Genomic DNA, 16949 nt, shown 5'->3' on the forward strand with positions numbered 1-16949 from the left:
GCATATCGAATATAACATTTTCCGAGATACATATCACCCCAAGACGATGTCTCACACTCAGCTCTCAATCGTCCACGAGCCTCCAAGATGCAATCTTCACACTCGCTTAGACTCAAATCTTCTACGCATTGTGCTACACCCTGCACACTGCCAGACCCTCCCGCACGAAAGTATTGTCGATTGCCAACAATTAGATATGCGAGTGCATCATCTATAAGGTTCATAGTAACCGAAGTATAACCAATTATCGGAGGGCCACAACTTTTCGACACCTCCATCTTGTCTTCAACTCCAAAAAACGATGTATTATCGTATTTTAGAAAGCACCCATCTAACTGTATGGCTCCGCTGGTTGACCGAGGACATGTGGTCGCTACTTGATTCACAGAGGTGAGTATACAGTCTCTGCAATCTGAGTTGCTAAGGTCGCCTTGACACTGAAAGAGGCCGTAAACAACGTCGCTTGCTAGGCATCCAGGAGGAGAGATTGTGAATTTTTTGAAGGTGGAGACGGAGGCTGAGTTGACTATCGATGTGAAAAGTGAGTTGACATTTAACTCGTAAGGTGTCCTCGTGGTGAAGCAAAGCTTAGAGCATTTAGCGTATATTATGGAATTTTTGGCGGAAACGGATAAAAGACCGAAGATGAGAGAAAATACGGGGAATGAGAAAATGAGAGTTCGTTGTAGCATTTTTAGGGGTTATAATTTCAAACCTCCAATGTTTAAACATATAGATATATAAGCACAGATACATACATGAAAATTTAGTATTTAGTTTGCATATAAAGCATATTAAACTACGATGGTAAACTATTAAAACATATTTGGTGTTCCGGTCTTCCGGATGGTGTGTCGTTTGCGTTTGTGACAGGCTTTAGTACTTTAAAATCAATTGCAGTCAAATTTGCTTGTAATAGAAAAAGGATATTTTCCTATTTGTTTCCTTGTCCTCTTGTTATTTGGCATCTTTTTATCTAAATGAAGGTAGATGTACATGTCTATTGATGTTGGTTGTAGCAATGTCCAGTTAATTAGTTGATACTACTTTATATTATATCGTAATAATTATGATTATAAAATTAATTAAATTTTTATATTAAAAAATCAAATTATTAATCAATCATTTTAAATAAATTATTATTTAAAAGATATTTTTTTGTTATATAAAATTATAATCGTTGATTTAAATAAATATGTAAAATTATATCACCTTATAATCTGTATAAATTTTATTTTTATTTTTTAATCAAATGTTATTAATTTAATATAGTTAAATTGAAAAAGTTTAAAATTTGAAATTTAAAATTTAAGGTAATTAAGATGAGAAATTTAAATTTTGAAATTTAAAATGAATAATTAATATGTTGATAAATGACATGATATGAGACATAATATTAATGAGAAAAATATAATATAATGAAAAAAATAAATATATTTATTTACTAATTTATAACCTGCGGAAACCATGGTTATAAAATTAATTAAACTTTTATAGTAAAAACTTAAAATTATTAATCAATTATTTTAAATAAATTATTAATTAAGAACTATTTTTATTAGTTATGTGAAATTATAATCGTTGATTCAAATAAATATGTAAAACTAATTTTTAATATATATTAGACATTTTTTATATGTTATTGAATGAAAACAATAATATAAAATTTAAAATAAATAATAAATACAATAACAAATAACATTACATTAATGAAAATGTCTAATAAATTTAAAATGGAGAACCAATAAATTGACAAGTGACCACACACTAATTAAGATTTCTAATATGATTACACATAATAAAACAAATACCTTTTATTAATATAGGAAGATTAGAATGGAGAGATTTGTTTATGCATTCTATCGAGTTTTACAAACCTTTAATTAGATCTTCGTAAAAAAGATTTAACGTCATTTGCATAAATCACTTTACATAATCATCTAATTAACTTCGAAACGTAGTATATATGTTAATCACTTGCTAGACCACGACCTTAATAAGAACAAACTCTCACGCTATGGAAAATGTGTACGTAAGAAAAATAAATTTTTAGTATATATTTTCTCAAATATTGACTTATTTTAAAGGATTATGAAATGATTGATACTTTTATTAATAACATCCGTAATACAAAATTCCATAATTGGTCTCTTTGGTTTGCAAAATATCTAATTTTAAAGATTTTTATAGAAAATGTCATGCCACAGGTCCATGTGATATGCAAAATTACATGAATGCTCCTCCTACCATTAAATCTAAGGCATTGTTTGTTTTTTTTAACTTCTTCAAACCACTTTCTGCTGCAAGGCGCAACACACGCGCAACATTTTCACTCTCGCAACAGTTTGTTTTTTAGAAGACTTCAGACTACAAAATCTCTGCACGTGTTCTGCGTTATAGCACTTGACTTGGCTCTTCAAATCTTTTCAGCTTTCATTTTTTCAAGTGTTTATTTTTTAATTTTGGTATAAGTTAATTTTTTTTAAACATTTTTTACAATTTTGATTTTTTTAAAATTTTATTTACATATTTGATACAATTTCTTTTTATAGTTTCCATAAATTTTTTTAACTTGATTTTTAATTTTTTTTTTTTTTTTTTACTTTTTTACCGTTTCTGTTAATAATATTTTTAGTTTCAGTTGCATCTTTTTTAACATGTGTAACTTTTATGAACTTTGTAGACATCATTTGCAATACTTTCTTAATTATTATTATTTTTTTATGTTGTTTAAAATTAGTTTTTTCTAGAATAAAACTGTTAGCTTATTTTATATTTTTGCAAGGTTTTTTTTTTTAAGTTTTATATTTTTGTTTTTTTAAATGTTCTTTTTAGTATTCTTTTAAAGTTTTAATACTAGAATTATTAAAATTTCGGTGTTTAGAATTATTTTCAGTTTATAAAATTAGGTTATTTAAAATTCAATTTACAATAGCAGTCTATAGATGTTAAAAAACAAACATGCTTCTTATTAGAAGATATAGCCGTTTGTTCCACCTCTTCTGCTACAGAGGATTGCAGAGGTGGTTCGCAGACTTCATGAATTTTCGTTTCGAAAAAACAAAAAGCACCTAACTTATCATCATTTTTATTAAAAAGACAATTTTACCATTGTACCAAATTTACTATATACTACAAACCTCAAGGAGCATTTGTATAATTTTTTAAATTTGAAATTATATATATATATATATATATATATATATATATATATATATATATATATATATATATATATATAATTTCGTTAGTTTGATTAATTTTTTTTTTTTATCTTTTTGACATTTTGTTTTCTATTTTTCTTTTATAATTTTAGTTATTTATGGTTTTTTAATTTTTTTTATTTAGATTCAAGAAATTAAACTTAAATTCGATAAACCATATCGAAACCATTTTTTAATGTCTCTTATTTGTGAATTGAAGCGTTAATGTTTTTTTTGTTATTATTATTTTATGGCGTTACGGTTTATTTTTTTTATTTGCATGCTTCATAATTAATATCGTTAGCAACTTTATATTTGTGTTTATCATTATCATTATTTCACCTTTTGTTTTTCTATTTTTTAATTTTAGTTATTTATTAATCTTATATTGGGTTTTTTTGTATAATTTTTGCTATTTATGGTTTTTTGTAACTATTTATTATTTTGATTCGAGTAAAGAAAATAGTTACATTTATATATAAATAAAGAAAATAAACATAACTATTTATTTACTCGAATCAAAATAAAAAAAAGTTACAAAAATCATAAATAACAAATTTTTTTTAAAAAAAAATAGAAAACCAGAAAGATTAAAACACCAAAATTGTACTATACTCTAATATATTGATAAATTTTATACTTTTAGAAAAATATCAATTTTTTTTATCAAATTGACGAAAAATAAAACGAAACAATGAAAAAAATAGGAAAAAACTAAAAAAAATACTAATATGTAATAGAACAATAAGAACAAATTAAAAAAATACGAAAAAACAAAAAATAAAAAATAAAAAGATAAAAATTGTAAAATGTATTAATTTATTAGAGTATATTACAATTTTGGTGTTTGAGTTTTTATTTTTTGTTTTTTTTAGGTTTCATTACTTGAATCAAAATAAATACAAAAAACATAAGAATAATAAATAACTAAATTTATAAAAAATAGAAAACAAAAAATAAAATAATGATAATGATAAATACAAACATATAGTTGATAAAGATATTAACTACGAAGCATCAATTAAAAAAGAACAAGAACATGAACCGTAATAGCATAATATATATATATATATATATATATATATATATATATATATATATATATATATATATATATATATATATATTAACGCTTCAATTAACAAATAAGGAAAATTAAAAAAAAAAAACGATTATCGAATTTAACTTTATTGACTTGAATCAAAATAAATAAAAACATTAAACAAACATAAATAACTAAAATTTTAAAATAGATATAGAAAACAAAATATAAAAAAGATATATATATATATATATATATATATATATATATATATATATATATATATATATATATATATATATATATATATATATACACATCAAATTGTTGAAATTATATATATATATATATATATATATATATATATATATATATATATATATATATATATATATATATATATATATATATATACACACACAAAATTTATATTTATAATTTTTATATTTACAAAATTATATAAATGGTCATTGAGGTTTATAGTATATTGTAAATTTGGTACGAGGGTAAAATAATCTTTTTCATAAAAATCTAACAGTTAAAAAGTTAGATTTAATGGCAGGAAGACCATTAATGAAATTTTGCAAACCACAAGGACCAATGGTATGACGTTTAGCATGAAAGTCCTTAAAGTGAGATATTTTGCAAACCACAGAGATTAATTATGAAATTTTGTTAATCGGTAACTACATAAGGGCCAAGGCTAACAAACTGTCAGAATAGTGTTAGAATATCTAAAGCTTCAAAATCCGAAGTTGTGTAACTTTTTTGAACATTAGCAGATGTTGAGCTTCAGATTTCTGATAAGACATCCGATGATCCAAAGCTTGAATGTTATTTTTTTGAGGGTTGTTAAAGGTTGTTTGAGTTTGTTACGAATGAAGGGTATATCTGTCATTTCATTATTGTTCTTATTGAAAACACTTTTCAACATTGCATTCATCCTCTCTAAATTTAGTTATTTCAATTCTTATATGGTATTTGAGCGGTTTAATGTTTCCTTTGTTCAATTCATTTATGTTCATCTCGTTTAGTTCATCTAATTTGTCGTCATCTCTCAACCAGAATCATGAATTCAATCTAATTATGATCCTGTCAACACCTTAGGCCCTTATTTTCTTAGATTATCTAATAATCCAAGTTCAATTCTTATCTCACATATCTTCGGTGGTTGTTTTTACAACATGGAAATGATATGATGACCATATGTCTTTCTACTAAAAATAAATTCGATTTTGTTAATGGAAATAATTTTCAACCCTAATCAGTTATGCGTCCTATATTCCACTTAGTATTGTGTTAACTCCATGGTTGTAAGCTAGAATTTGAATTATCTTCACAAAATTATTAAAGATAGTGTAAGTTTTCATCAAACTTCTTATGAAATTAGAATGAGCTTGATCAATGAAACAAATAATTTGACGATGCCTTAATATAGCAAATTTAACAACAATATACTCACTTACATAAGGATATGGTGATTTTTCTATTCATTTCACTAAACTGTCCAAGTTTTGGGAAAATTAAGAATTGTTCATGGACTTTCTATAAGTATGTGGTATAATTGATGTTGTTAACAACTACCCTGAATATCAATGATTAATTCAACTTCTTAGGGGACTGAATGAGTCAAACAAATTCTCATGATGAATCCTCTTCCATCAATGTTTAACTCCTACTCGTCCATTACTCATGAAGAACAACAACATCACATACATAATTCTTCTATCGCCAATACTAATCTATGTAACACCTGTGTTCCAAGTACCTTTCGTTTTGACTCTATGTATAAAAACTTTGCAAAAACAATCATTACGTAAGGCGTACCTCATGGTATGCTGAGTGTAGCTCATTAATGGGTGGCAAAAATTCTTTTACGTACACTAGGCGTATGTAATAGTATGCTGGTCGTACTTGTGAAGATTACAAATCCTAGTTTTTAGGGTTCGAACGCCATTTAAAGGACATTATGACCTTGAGCCTTCCCTTACCTCCATTTCGAAACCCTAATTCTTTTGTGGGAGTTTTGAAGCTTTTAGTGACATTTTGGTGTTCTTAGTGGTGAAGGAAGACCTTTGGAGTTGTGGTGTTGCACTCAAGCTCTTGGATCCAACATCTACTCATCTTTGTGCATATTATAAAGCTCAAATCTTGATGTTTGTCTTGCTAGATCTTGTTAGCTTGCAAGTTATGACCTTTTTATCCGAAAAACCTTGGTCTCATGAGTATTGTTTACACTAGACCATTTAAGTAGTCCTTTCAAGCATTTTTGAGTGTTTAGTGATATAAAAAATGCAAGCTTGGTCCTTAGTATTCATCCATGCAAGAGTTATGGAGTTTTAGATAGTAATATAAGTTAGGGTTTTGGTTTTGCGCTTCCTTTTGCCATGAAAAGGCATAAAGGTTACAACTTTATGAATTTAGACGTTTAATAGGTTTATATCTGAAGTTTGACCATTAAGTCTTAAAGCATTAAGACCTTAATAGAGGTTCTATACTTCTGATGGGTACGTTAGTTGTAACCTTGACTACACTGAGTATTGGGTTACTACGTCGCAATCCTTCCGAGTAAAAAGTTGTACGATGGGCGTAATAAGTTATACGCATAGCGGACTCCTCGAAAACCCACTTGGGTCGTTAGGGCTTTTAGGCCTTGTATTTTTGTGTCATGTATGGGAAGGGGAAAATGGTATTTTCTCCTTTGTAAGATTATATATGATTTGGACCATGTATTATGGGTTAAAATCCTAATTATTAGTTAGGACTATCTTTGAGTTTTGATTAAGGTTAGGAGTCGTGATAGTTGCAGCTCGAGTGTGCGATTTGGTTATCTTAAGTTAGAGGTGAGTCTTCTCACTACACTAGTGGGTCGAAGGCACTAATGTCGGCCTACTGATTTGTATGTGTAGGAAGTATATAGTTATTTGACTATCATTGATAAGATTGTATGATATGTGCATGGAGCCAATCTGGACTCAGAGTCATTATGGACTCAGGGTTGATACGGACCCTACAGAGCTACTAGCTGTTACATGGGTAAATACGGACCCAACACAACTACGTGCTATTATATATATATATATATATATATGTGTGTGTGTGTGTGTGTGTGTGTGTGTGGTGCATGTGGTATTGGTATTTTGGGGAAGCTCACTAAGATTTGTGCTTACAGTTATGTGTATCGTTTCAGATACTTCCAGTACGAAAAGGAAGGGCCCGACATGATCGCACACCATCCCCTTCATGAATTCCGAACTATATTGGACATTTGTACTATGATGTTTTGACATTGTATTTTGTGATTGAGTTATAGATATTTGATGGATGAAACTATTGGCTATTAAAAATGAAAAAAAAAATATCATTGTTTTCAGGATGTTACAAGTTGGTATCGGAGCCTTGGTTTGATGGATTCGGACACACTCTCGGGTTTGTCAGAACTCAAACTGGGGAAAGAGTAATCTTTTCAAAAGAAATGTTAAATTCTAAAAAGATTTTCACCAAGTAAAAGGGGGTGCAATGCGTGCAATAAGTCAAGCTCAAGTAAGTGGTTCCTAAAATACCCATACCCAAGTGTTATGATTATTATGCATGATATCTGAATTGCATTCTAGAATAGGGCTAAGGATACCTTCAGGAATCATATGATACAATTTATATATTCTTGTGATGCCGTATTGCCTATGAGGATTGGTTGTTATGTGTTACTTGGAATTGACATCAACTCAGTTATTTGTGAAGTGTATGTTTTAAAAGTTGTATACGATTAGGCGCATATTGCCTTAGAATGATCGATTTAGCCTCATTTCCTGTTCCTTGTTTGTTTGTGGATTTAGGGTAGATTCATTATTCAACAATCCATGTGATCCCATTTTGTGTACAACTTGCATGTATAAGGCTACCAATGGTGTTGATTGAGGTTCTCAGTATTAGAGGGCAGTTGAGTTGAGAATTCCTAGGAGAGCCTAGGACATGTCATAATGGGATATGTATGATGTTTAGCATAGAAATGGTGCGTATAGATTGAGGATGGCAACTTAGAGGGTTCGGATGGTTCTTGAGGAAAGTACAGTTAGGTGTGGAAGGTAGTATTAGGCTCGTAATATTGAACGCACATGATCTATATTTGAGGCAAGAATGGTATTGGAACTTCTAAGGGTCGTATAGAGAGGAAGTTTCCTCGATATTTTGCTGATATTTTTATGTTTGTTTTTTAGTCAATGTTGATCATGTTGAACAATCAAGGGGGAGCTTCTGGATCTGTTTTGGGCGTTGGTGCCTCATCGTTCTATATTTGTAGCACAATAAATTGTATTAATAATTGATGTGTGATTGCCCAAGAATGACACTAATTTTATGGGATGTTGAACATTATGTGCAGGTAATTATATAATCTAAAAGTGGGTGGAACCTGCAAGAAGGAATGAGGAATAGAAAGCTAACAAACATGGGAGACAAATCGCCAAATTAACGAAGAAAAATGTTGCTGGTAAAATTGACCACTCTTCGATGTTTTGGTCATATGTCAAGCTCTAGAGCTCCGATTGACCTAACTCAAGAAACTTCAGAAAATAGAGACAATTTCCCACAACTTTCATGTTTTGTGTTTTTGCTGATTCTGCGATATTCATCACCAAAATGTGTCCATAAGATGGACTTAGATAAGGCGATTATGACGCCCTATAGGACGCCAAGGTCAAATAGGTCAATGTCCCGGAAGATTGTGAAGCAAGGAAAAGGAGGAGACATGCACATATAAACTTTAGTTAGAATATTTGATCTAAATCCTTGAGATCAAAAACATTCCGGGTATTAAGGTGTATTCTCTTCGCGGGTCTGAGTCTTTATATATGACTCTATATTCTTATTTATTGTATTCATGCTTTAATTATTGTTTGTTACTTTAGTAGAATAATTAATAATACTTTTTATCGTAGGCTAAGGGATATACCTAAACCTAATAGAGTAAGCCCAAAACTATAGACGTGCTTTCTTAAGAAAGTAATAGTTCACTATAGTTAATAGCTCTGATACCAAATCTGTCACACCCCGGCTGTCGGCGGAAATATCGGGTGGTGTAACATCATTCTTCGTATCACAGTTATATAACTGAATAATTCTTATGGCATCAGCTATCCTCACGACTTTAAAACGCGTTGTGATAAGGAAGGTATCCACACCACTTATAAGGAGTGTTTAGCTCTCTTTCCAAGCCGATGTAGGATCAGGTGCATCCCACCTTCAAGGTGGGATGCACCTAATCCTACATCATCTTGGAAGGAGAAATAAACACTCCTTATAAGGGGTGTGGATACCTTCCTTGTTACAACGCGTTTTAAAACCGTGAGGGAAACAGATCCCATAAGAACTTTGCAGTTAAGTGTGCCCGGGCGAGAGCAATCTAGGGATGGGTGACCCCCCGGGAAGTTTTCGTGTTGGGAGCCAAAAGCGGACAATATTGTGATACGTGCCAGAGGGGCATCTTACAAAGTATGTGTAAGTCCTAAATTTAGGATCTTAAATAGTGATCAAATGATATTGCAAACAATTTAGAGTGTAGAAGTGAGTTGAAGAATAAATAAACCAAGCATGCATACATTTATATCACATAAATATCAAATACACATTGGGAAACACGCACATATGTCACCTGACACTGACACAAACACCTACTATTTATATCACCCGAGCAACACACCGGTGTACAGCCACACAAGCGTGTACGGCCGCACACAACCACTACTAACACCAACACCCTGACAATACCAATTACAAGATAGATGCCTAACCCAAACCACAATATAATGACCTATCAATCTCCCCCTTGGTTTGTGGCTAATATAATGACCTATCAACCACTACTAACACCAACCTATCAACCTTCAAGGTGGGATGCACCTAATCCTACATCGTCTTGGAAAGAGAAATAAACACTCCTTATAAGGGGTGTGTATAACTTTCCTTGTTACACCACGTTTTAAAACCGTGAGGGAAACAGATCCCATTGCAGTTAAGTGTGCCCGGGCGAGAGCAATCTAGGGATGGGTGACCCCGCGGGAAGTTTTTGCGTCGGGAGCCCAAATCGGACAATATTGTGATACATGCCAAAGGGGAATGTTACAAATGGTATCGGAGCAAGGGCACGGGTCGATGTGTTCGACGGGGACGTCGAACCCTATAATGGGGGTTGAAGGTGGGATGCACCTGATCCTACATTAGCTTGGAAGGAGAACTAAACAGTCCTTATAAGGGGTGTGGATACCTTGCTTGTCACAACACGTTTTAAAGTCTTGAGGGCAGCTGATCCCATAAGAAATCTGCAGTTAAGTGTGTCCGGGCGGGGACAACCTAAGGATGGGAGACCCCTTCGGTAGTTTTTTTTGCGCTGGGAGCCCAAAGCAGACAATATTGTGATACGTGCCAGAGGAGGATGTTACATATATATATATATATATATATATATACACATATATATATATATATATATATATATATATATATATATATATACACACACACATATATATATATATATATATATAATTTAATATACAAAGGGACCTACCCTCTCTCTCTCTCTCTCTCTCTAACTTTATAAGAATTTTTTTGAAAGGTTTATCCAACAAGGGAAGGGGGCAAGAATTTTTAGTTTATCTACATCAACAAACATTTCAAAACGAAGGGTGGTCTATCTACAGGAAAAACCACAACACATTACTTAGTAAGCCAATAGTTTAAGCTCAAACAACAAACAAATTCATTCACTTGTAGCCCCGAATAAGTCATCTGCGGTAGTGATTACAAACAATCAATGTATTGCCACTTCCTTCTCAGACTCTTTTACTCTCTAGAAGTTGAACTCATCACTTCGACATTCGCCTGATGCATCGTTCAATCATTTACCTCTCTCAATTTCTTTTCTTCTTGTGATAAAGAAACAACACATATATTTTTGTTATCTGTGTGCTCCCTCTTTCCTTCTTATCTCATTCGGTATAAAGAAAACCTAGCAAGAAAACAATTTTTATTTGGTAAAGATGAAGCCAAGGTCTACATATGTGTAATGTTGGACACAAAAATTTATTCCAAACCACATGTAGATACACATACTAAAAATCTAAAACACAAACCCATACAAACTCACTAGAATGTTGGCTTTGTGCTATTGTTTCCATCATTATCATTCATCACCCTTACGTCGAACAGAAAGAAAGATGTTAGATAGAGAAAGAATATCGGGGAAAGTGAAGAGAGAGGGATCAATCGTCTTTTCTACAAAGATCGACGCTCGAGTAGAATCTGAAGTGTAGGTTTTGATTTCCATAAAGAAACCAAGCAAGAACAAACCCAAATCAGTTGTTCTTCGATTTTAATTTTAGGTTTTGATTTTGATAACCAATCAAGAACTAACGCAAAATCTGCTTGGAACCTTATTTCAGTAAGTTGAGTGTAGGAAATCTCTTTTGACGATGGCGAAGGAACATGATTTTGTGTCTCTTCAGTGCCCTCAAGAGGAGACAAAATAAAAGAGGTAAAGGATGAGACCAATGGGTTAAAGGGGTGGGATCCAAAATCACCCCATGTTTGCAAGAAAACATCTTTATCTTGAGTAGAAATGGAGAGTGACTAGTAGAAATGAATGATTATGTTGATAGGTTTAAATGGTTTTGATTTTGTGTTCATTGATGTTCATATATATATATATATATATATATATATATATATATATATATATATATATATATATATATATATATATATATATATATATATATATATATAGAGAGAGAGAGAGAGAGAGAGAGAGAGAGAGAGAGAGACCATTTGTATATTAAATAATATATTTCATTTTTTTTAAACAAGACAAAACCTCATAAATGGTCACTATGGTAGTAAAAATGACGCAAATATCTAATTCTAATTAAATAGTAGTTAATGGCTAAAAGCTATTGGAGTTAATAAAAAAGACACGTTTGTTAAAAGTTTTGAAACCATAAACTTCATCGTAAAGTGTTTTTGAAATTAAAGACTATATCTCATATTTCTAAAATTTTTTGGAGCCATTTATAAAGTTGTCAACAAATAATTATAAAACTAATAAGATGATAAGCAGCCTTCTTTGAAAATTGCGAATTTACAATGACTAAGGTGGCATTATGACGACATAATCTACTATATTTACCTACTGTTTCCTTCCAATTTGTTTTCAGCGCCAATGCATCGCACCTAACGTATTCTTTACAACCACCATGGACTATCGTACTACACAAAAAGAAAAAAAAAATACAAAAATATAAACTCATTGTTATAATTTCAATCGACAACCGAAATTTTAAAATCAATATCGGAGACTCTCAATCTATTTTTAATTTCGCCAATTTCTACTAATATATTTCTTTTGAGCATTACATGTAAACACAGTCACGAATGCTACATCAATTCTTAACTGTAAATCGCAAGTTGTAATTTACTATAATTTTCTTTTGTTATTGGTTTAACATAATTTTAATAAGAACTTTTCAGTTTTTAGCATTTTACATGTTCCCATCCAGCCTTGCTTATATATTAGCAGTCCCGGTCCAATACATGAGCGAGGTGGGCTTAGGCCCAGGGCATCAAAAAATTAGGAGCATAAAATTTGTCCAACAAGTTATACTATATATATTTCGGAACTTTGGCCCAGAACTTAAGTCCAGCACCAACATCAGTCCAAGAAGAAAAGAGGTGTGACTCTCTTGAGGCGTCTATACGAGAGCTGAAGCGGAAGCGGTCAAGCGGGAGATTACTTCGTGAGCGCCAAGATGCTGTCGAGAACTTCAATCGTCGATTTTGTAACGGGAACCCTTGAAAATCGTGGAGATCGAGACTCTTAATCGCTGTCTATGGTCCGATTTCTATTCACCTTTCTCCGTTTCTTATTCTATCTCTCTTTCAGTCTCTATCTTATTCCCAATTTTGTATTCTATCTCTCGAGACTCTTAATCGTGGAGATCGAGACTCTTTCAGTCTCTACCATTCGATTAAATTGGATTTTTTTTTCCTTCATTCGGAGTTGTATCAACGATTCATAGGTGTAGCAACGATTTGGGTTGGATTTTTTTTCTGTCTAAAGCAAGAGGAAAACAGAATTTCTGTCTAAAGCAAGAGCCAAGAGGAAAACAGATTCGTAAAATCGGTGAGTTCTTTTTTTCGTTTGTTTGTTTCTTATTTCTTTCTAAAATTTCCAACATGAATCATCAATTCATCATATTCATATCTTCACTGTATTTGATTAAATGATTGGGTGATTAGGTCAATGGTTGATTACATGATTTTGTGATGTGAATACAGGAGGCTTGAAGGCATATCTGAAAGCTGAAAATCAAAAAAGCATGGTCTGATTTCGTTGTCTTTTTTTTTTTTTTTTTTTTTTTAAATTTTGGTGAGTTCTTTACTTCTCTACTTGTCTTCTAATTATGTATTTCATTATTTATGATTATGTATTTCATTATTTCTGATTATGTATTTCATTATTTCAGAAGGCATATATGAAAAGTGAAAGCTGTAAAACGAAAAAGAACTGTGATTTTGATTTTTTTCCTGATTTAGGTGAGTTATTTACTATTCTTCTAATTCAATTTTACCGTTTTCTGTTTCATTTTAATATATGTAATTTCGTTTTTGTAAACTTTTTGTGTTTTTGTTTCTTGTTTTTGTGATGTGAATCAAGAATCAGGATTCAGGAGGCTTCTTTATTCTGATATTTGACAACTGTGAAGCTGTGAAGGTTGCTCAAATTTTGCTGCTGTGTGTTATTGTTCAGGTTGTATCTTTCCTTCATTCCTTGTTTAGTGTTTATAAGTAGATTTGTTTTGTTTTAAATATGATTCCCCGAAAACAATCATCTGGTGCACAAAATAGAAAACGAAAAAAAAAAGGAACAACAAGAGGCTAATGAATTAAGAGGGTCTTTGAATAAATTTTTGGTTAGAAATCAAAATGTTAGTGATTTTGAAAAAAATGATAATTTTAATATTCGACCAAGTACTTCCAATGATTCGGTTGATCTTTCTAATGATTTTGATAAAAATGACTTTGTTGAGAAAGACAAACCAAGTGATTTTAATATTTTTGATCCTAGAGTATGGGATGATTTAGATTCAGAAATGAAAGATTTAATAATAGAAAAAGGGTCAAATAGAAAAATTGATACAAACATAATTTTTCCAAAAGACGCACTTGGTAGACATTTTTCTTTTGATTTTTATACACGTAAATTAAAAAATGGTGATTGTTTTGATAGAAAATGGTTAGTGTATTCTTAAGAACTTGATAAAGTTTTTTGTTTTTGTTGTAAACTTTTTAAAACCGTTCGAACTAAAAGTAATTTAGCAACCGAAGGAATTAAAGATTGGAAGCATCTTAGTGAAACATTAAAACAACATGAAAATAGTAATGATCATATGGTTTGTTTAAGAACTTGGACTGAAACACGTATTAGGTTAAATAAAAATGAAACAATTGATAAAGAGCTACAAGAAATGATTAAAAAAGATACCGAACATTGGAAAGAAGTTATGGTTAGAATTATTTCTGTTGTCAAATGTTTAGCAAAAAATAACTTAGCTTTTCGTGGTACAAATGAAAAAATTTATGAAAACTCAAATGGTAATTTTTTAAGTGTAATTGAATCAATTGCTGAATGGGATCCGGTAATGAAAGAACATTTTCAAATGATTAAAGACAAAGAAACACATAATCATTATCTTAGTCATAAAATTCAAAATGAATTAATTGATATGTTGGCATCCGAGGTAAAAAGTGCAATTATTAAAAAAATAAAAAATGCAAAATATTTTTCTATAATTCTTGATTGCACTCCGGATGCTAGTCACCAAGAACAAATGACTTTGATTATAAGATGTGTAGATTTGGAAAACGTTCCACTAAAAGTAGAAGAGTTTTTTTTTAGAGTTTTTAAATGTAGAAGATATATCCGGTCTAGGTCTTTTTAATGTTTTACAAGATGCTCTAAAATCTCTTGATTTGAATATTAATTATATTCATGGTCAAGGGTATGATAATGGGGCAAATATGAAAGGAAAACACCAAGGTGTTCAAAAACGATTGCTTGATATAAATAGTAGAGCTTTTTATATGCCTTGTGGATGTCATAGTTTAAATTTGGTTTTATGTGATATGACAAATTCTTGTCAAAAGGCAAAAACTTTTTTTGGTACATGCCAAACGATTTATAATGTTTTTTCTAATTCAACAAAAAGATGGAGTGTTTTACTTTAATTTATAGATGATCTAACACTTAAATCATTATCATCTACTCGTTGGGAAAGCCATATTGAAAGTGTTAAAGCAATAAAAACACAATTTTCCCAAATAAGAAAAGCTTTAAAAAAATTATCTATAGAAAGTGATAATGGACAAGTGTGTAGAGATGCTGATTCATTAGTAAATGGTGAATTTTCTAGTTTTGAGTTTATTTTAAGTTTAGTTATATGGTATGAAGTTTTGTACAAAATTAATTTGGTTAGTAAAAAGTTACAATTCAAAGAAATGCTTATTGATGTTGTTGTAAAAAATTTAGAGGGGTTAATTAATTATTTTGAAGGATATAGGGAAAGTGGGTTTGACTTTGCTATTAGTGAAGCTAAAGACATAGCAAATACTGTTAAAGTTAAACCCGGATTTTTAAAAAAACGTGATTATAAAAGAAAAAAACAATTTGATGAAATTCCAAATACCGAAAGAGAACACCAATCATCTCAAGAAGCATTTAAAAGAGATTATTTTATTGTTATAGTAGATATGGCTCTTGTTCAATTGAAAAGTAGATTTGAACAAATGCAATATTTTGAATCTATATTTCGTTTTTTATTTGATGGTTCCAAATTAGTTTCTTTAGATGATGATAAATTAAAAAAATGTTGTTTAAATCTTGAGTCCAACTTGACAAGTGGTGAAGAATGTGATATTGATGGAATTGGTTTATTTATTGAGTTACAAATTTTGCAGAAAATGTTACCTAATGAAGCATACAAATGTGAAGGTCCTTGGACATCTATTCAAATAATGGAGTATGTAAGAAGAATGAATATGTTCCCTAATGTTTTGGTTGCATATAGGATCTTATTGACAGTGCCAGTTACGGTTGCTTCCGCGGAAAGAAGTTTTTCAAAATTGAAGCTTTTGAAATCGTATCTCCGAAGTACTATGTCTCAAGAAAGATTGAATGGATTATGACTTTTAAGTATTGAAAGTGATTTTCTACAAAATATTGATTATTGTAAAATAAGAGATATTTTTGCTTCAAAAAATGCACGAAGACAACGGTTTAGATGATTTTTGTAGGTTTCGTTTGTATTCTATTGATTGTTTGATTATAAAATTTACTATATTTTTGATTTTCTAAATTTTTTATATATAAGGGCATAAATTTTTTTATCTCGCCCCGGATAGCAAAAAACAATGGACCGGCCCTGTATATCAGATTTTAGTGTCTAACTGTTAGCAGCTATGGATTGCCATATCATTTATTTACTTTAAAAAAGCAAAGTACCAAAAGAGACAGAAACAAATATATAAGAGAAATTCATATAACAATTATTTTAATAATAATAACCAAATTATAATTTTTTAAATGACCACAATTTGCAGAATAGAGAATTCCAGAGAAGTAATATTCATTTTGAAGATTCTATTCCGGAATA

At 30.5% G+C, this 16949-nt stretch overlaps 2 protein-coding genes across 2 annotated transcripts in view; one reads left to right on the top strand and one right to left on the bottom strand.

Annotated features, from left to right (window-relative positions):
• The window catches only part of LOC145012114 (plasmodesmata-located protein 6-like), a 1442-nt gene extending 734 nt beyond the window's left edge, over nt 1-708 (bottom strand). The window contains exon 1 of the mRNA XM_078970894.1: nt 1-708. This exon is cut by the window's left edge and continues 26 nt beyond it. Coding sequence (XP_078827020.1) covers nt 1-692 — 692 coding nt within the window. The 5' untranslated portion in view covers nt 693-708.
• A 14610-nt stretch (nt 709-15318) lies between these two features.
• LOC145009642 (uncharacterized) lies at nt 15319-16482 on the top strand. The gene is made up of 2 exons (XM_078968294.1): nt 15319-15460; nt 15533-16482. Exons 1-2 carry the CDS (start codon nt 15319-15321, stop codon nt 16480-16482), a joined length of 1092 nt encoding a protein of 363 aa, XP_078824420.1.
• The last annotated feature ends 467 nt before the right edge of the window (nt 16483-16949 follow it).

The sequence above is a fragment of the Lactuca saligna genome, chromosome 8, assembly GCF_052625555.1.
Source record: "Lactuca saligna cultivar CGN05327 chromosome 8, ASM5262555v1, whole genome shotgun sequence".
Lineage (NCBI taxonomy): Eukaryota > Viridiplantae > Streptophyta > Magnoliopsida > Asterales > Asteraceae > Lactuca > Lactuca saligna.

Coding starts and splice junctions, on each gene's coding strand:
- LOC145009642 (XM_078968294.1), top strand. CDS start 15,319: ATGAAAGGAAAACACCAAGGTGTTCAAAAACGATTGCTTGATATAAAT. Junction 15,461..15,532: donor AAAGGCAAAAACTTTTTTTG/GTACATGCCAAA, acceptor TTTAATTTATAG/ATGATCTAACACTTAAATCA.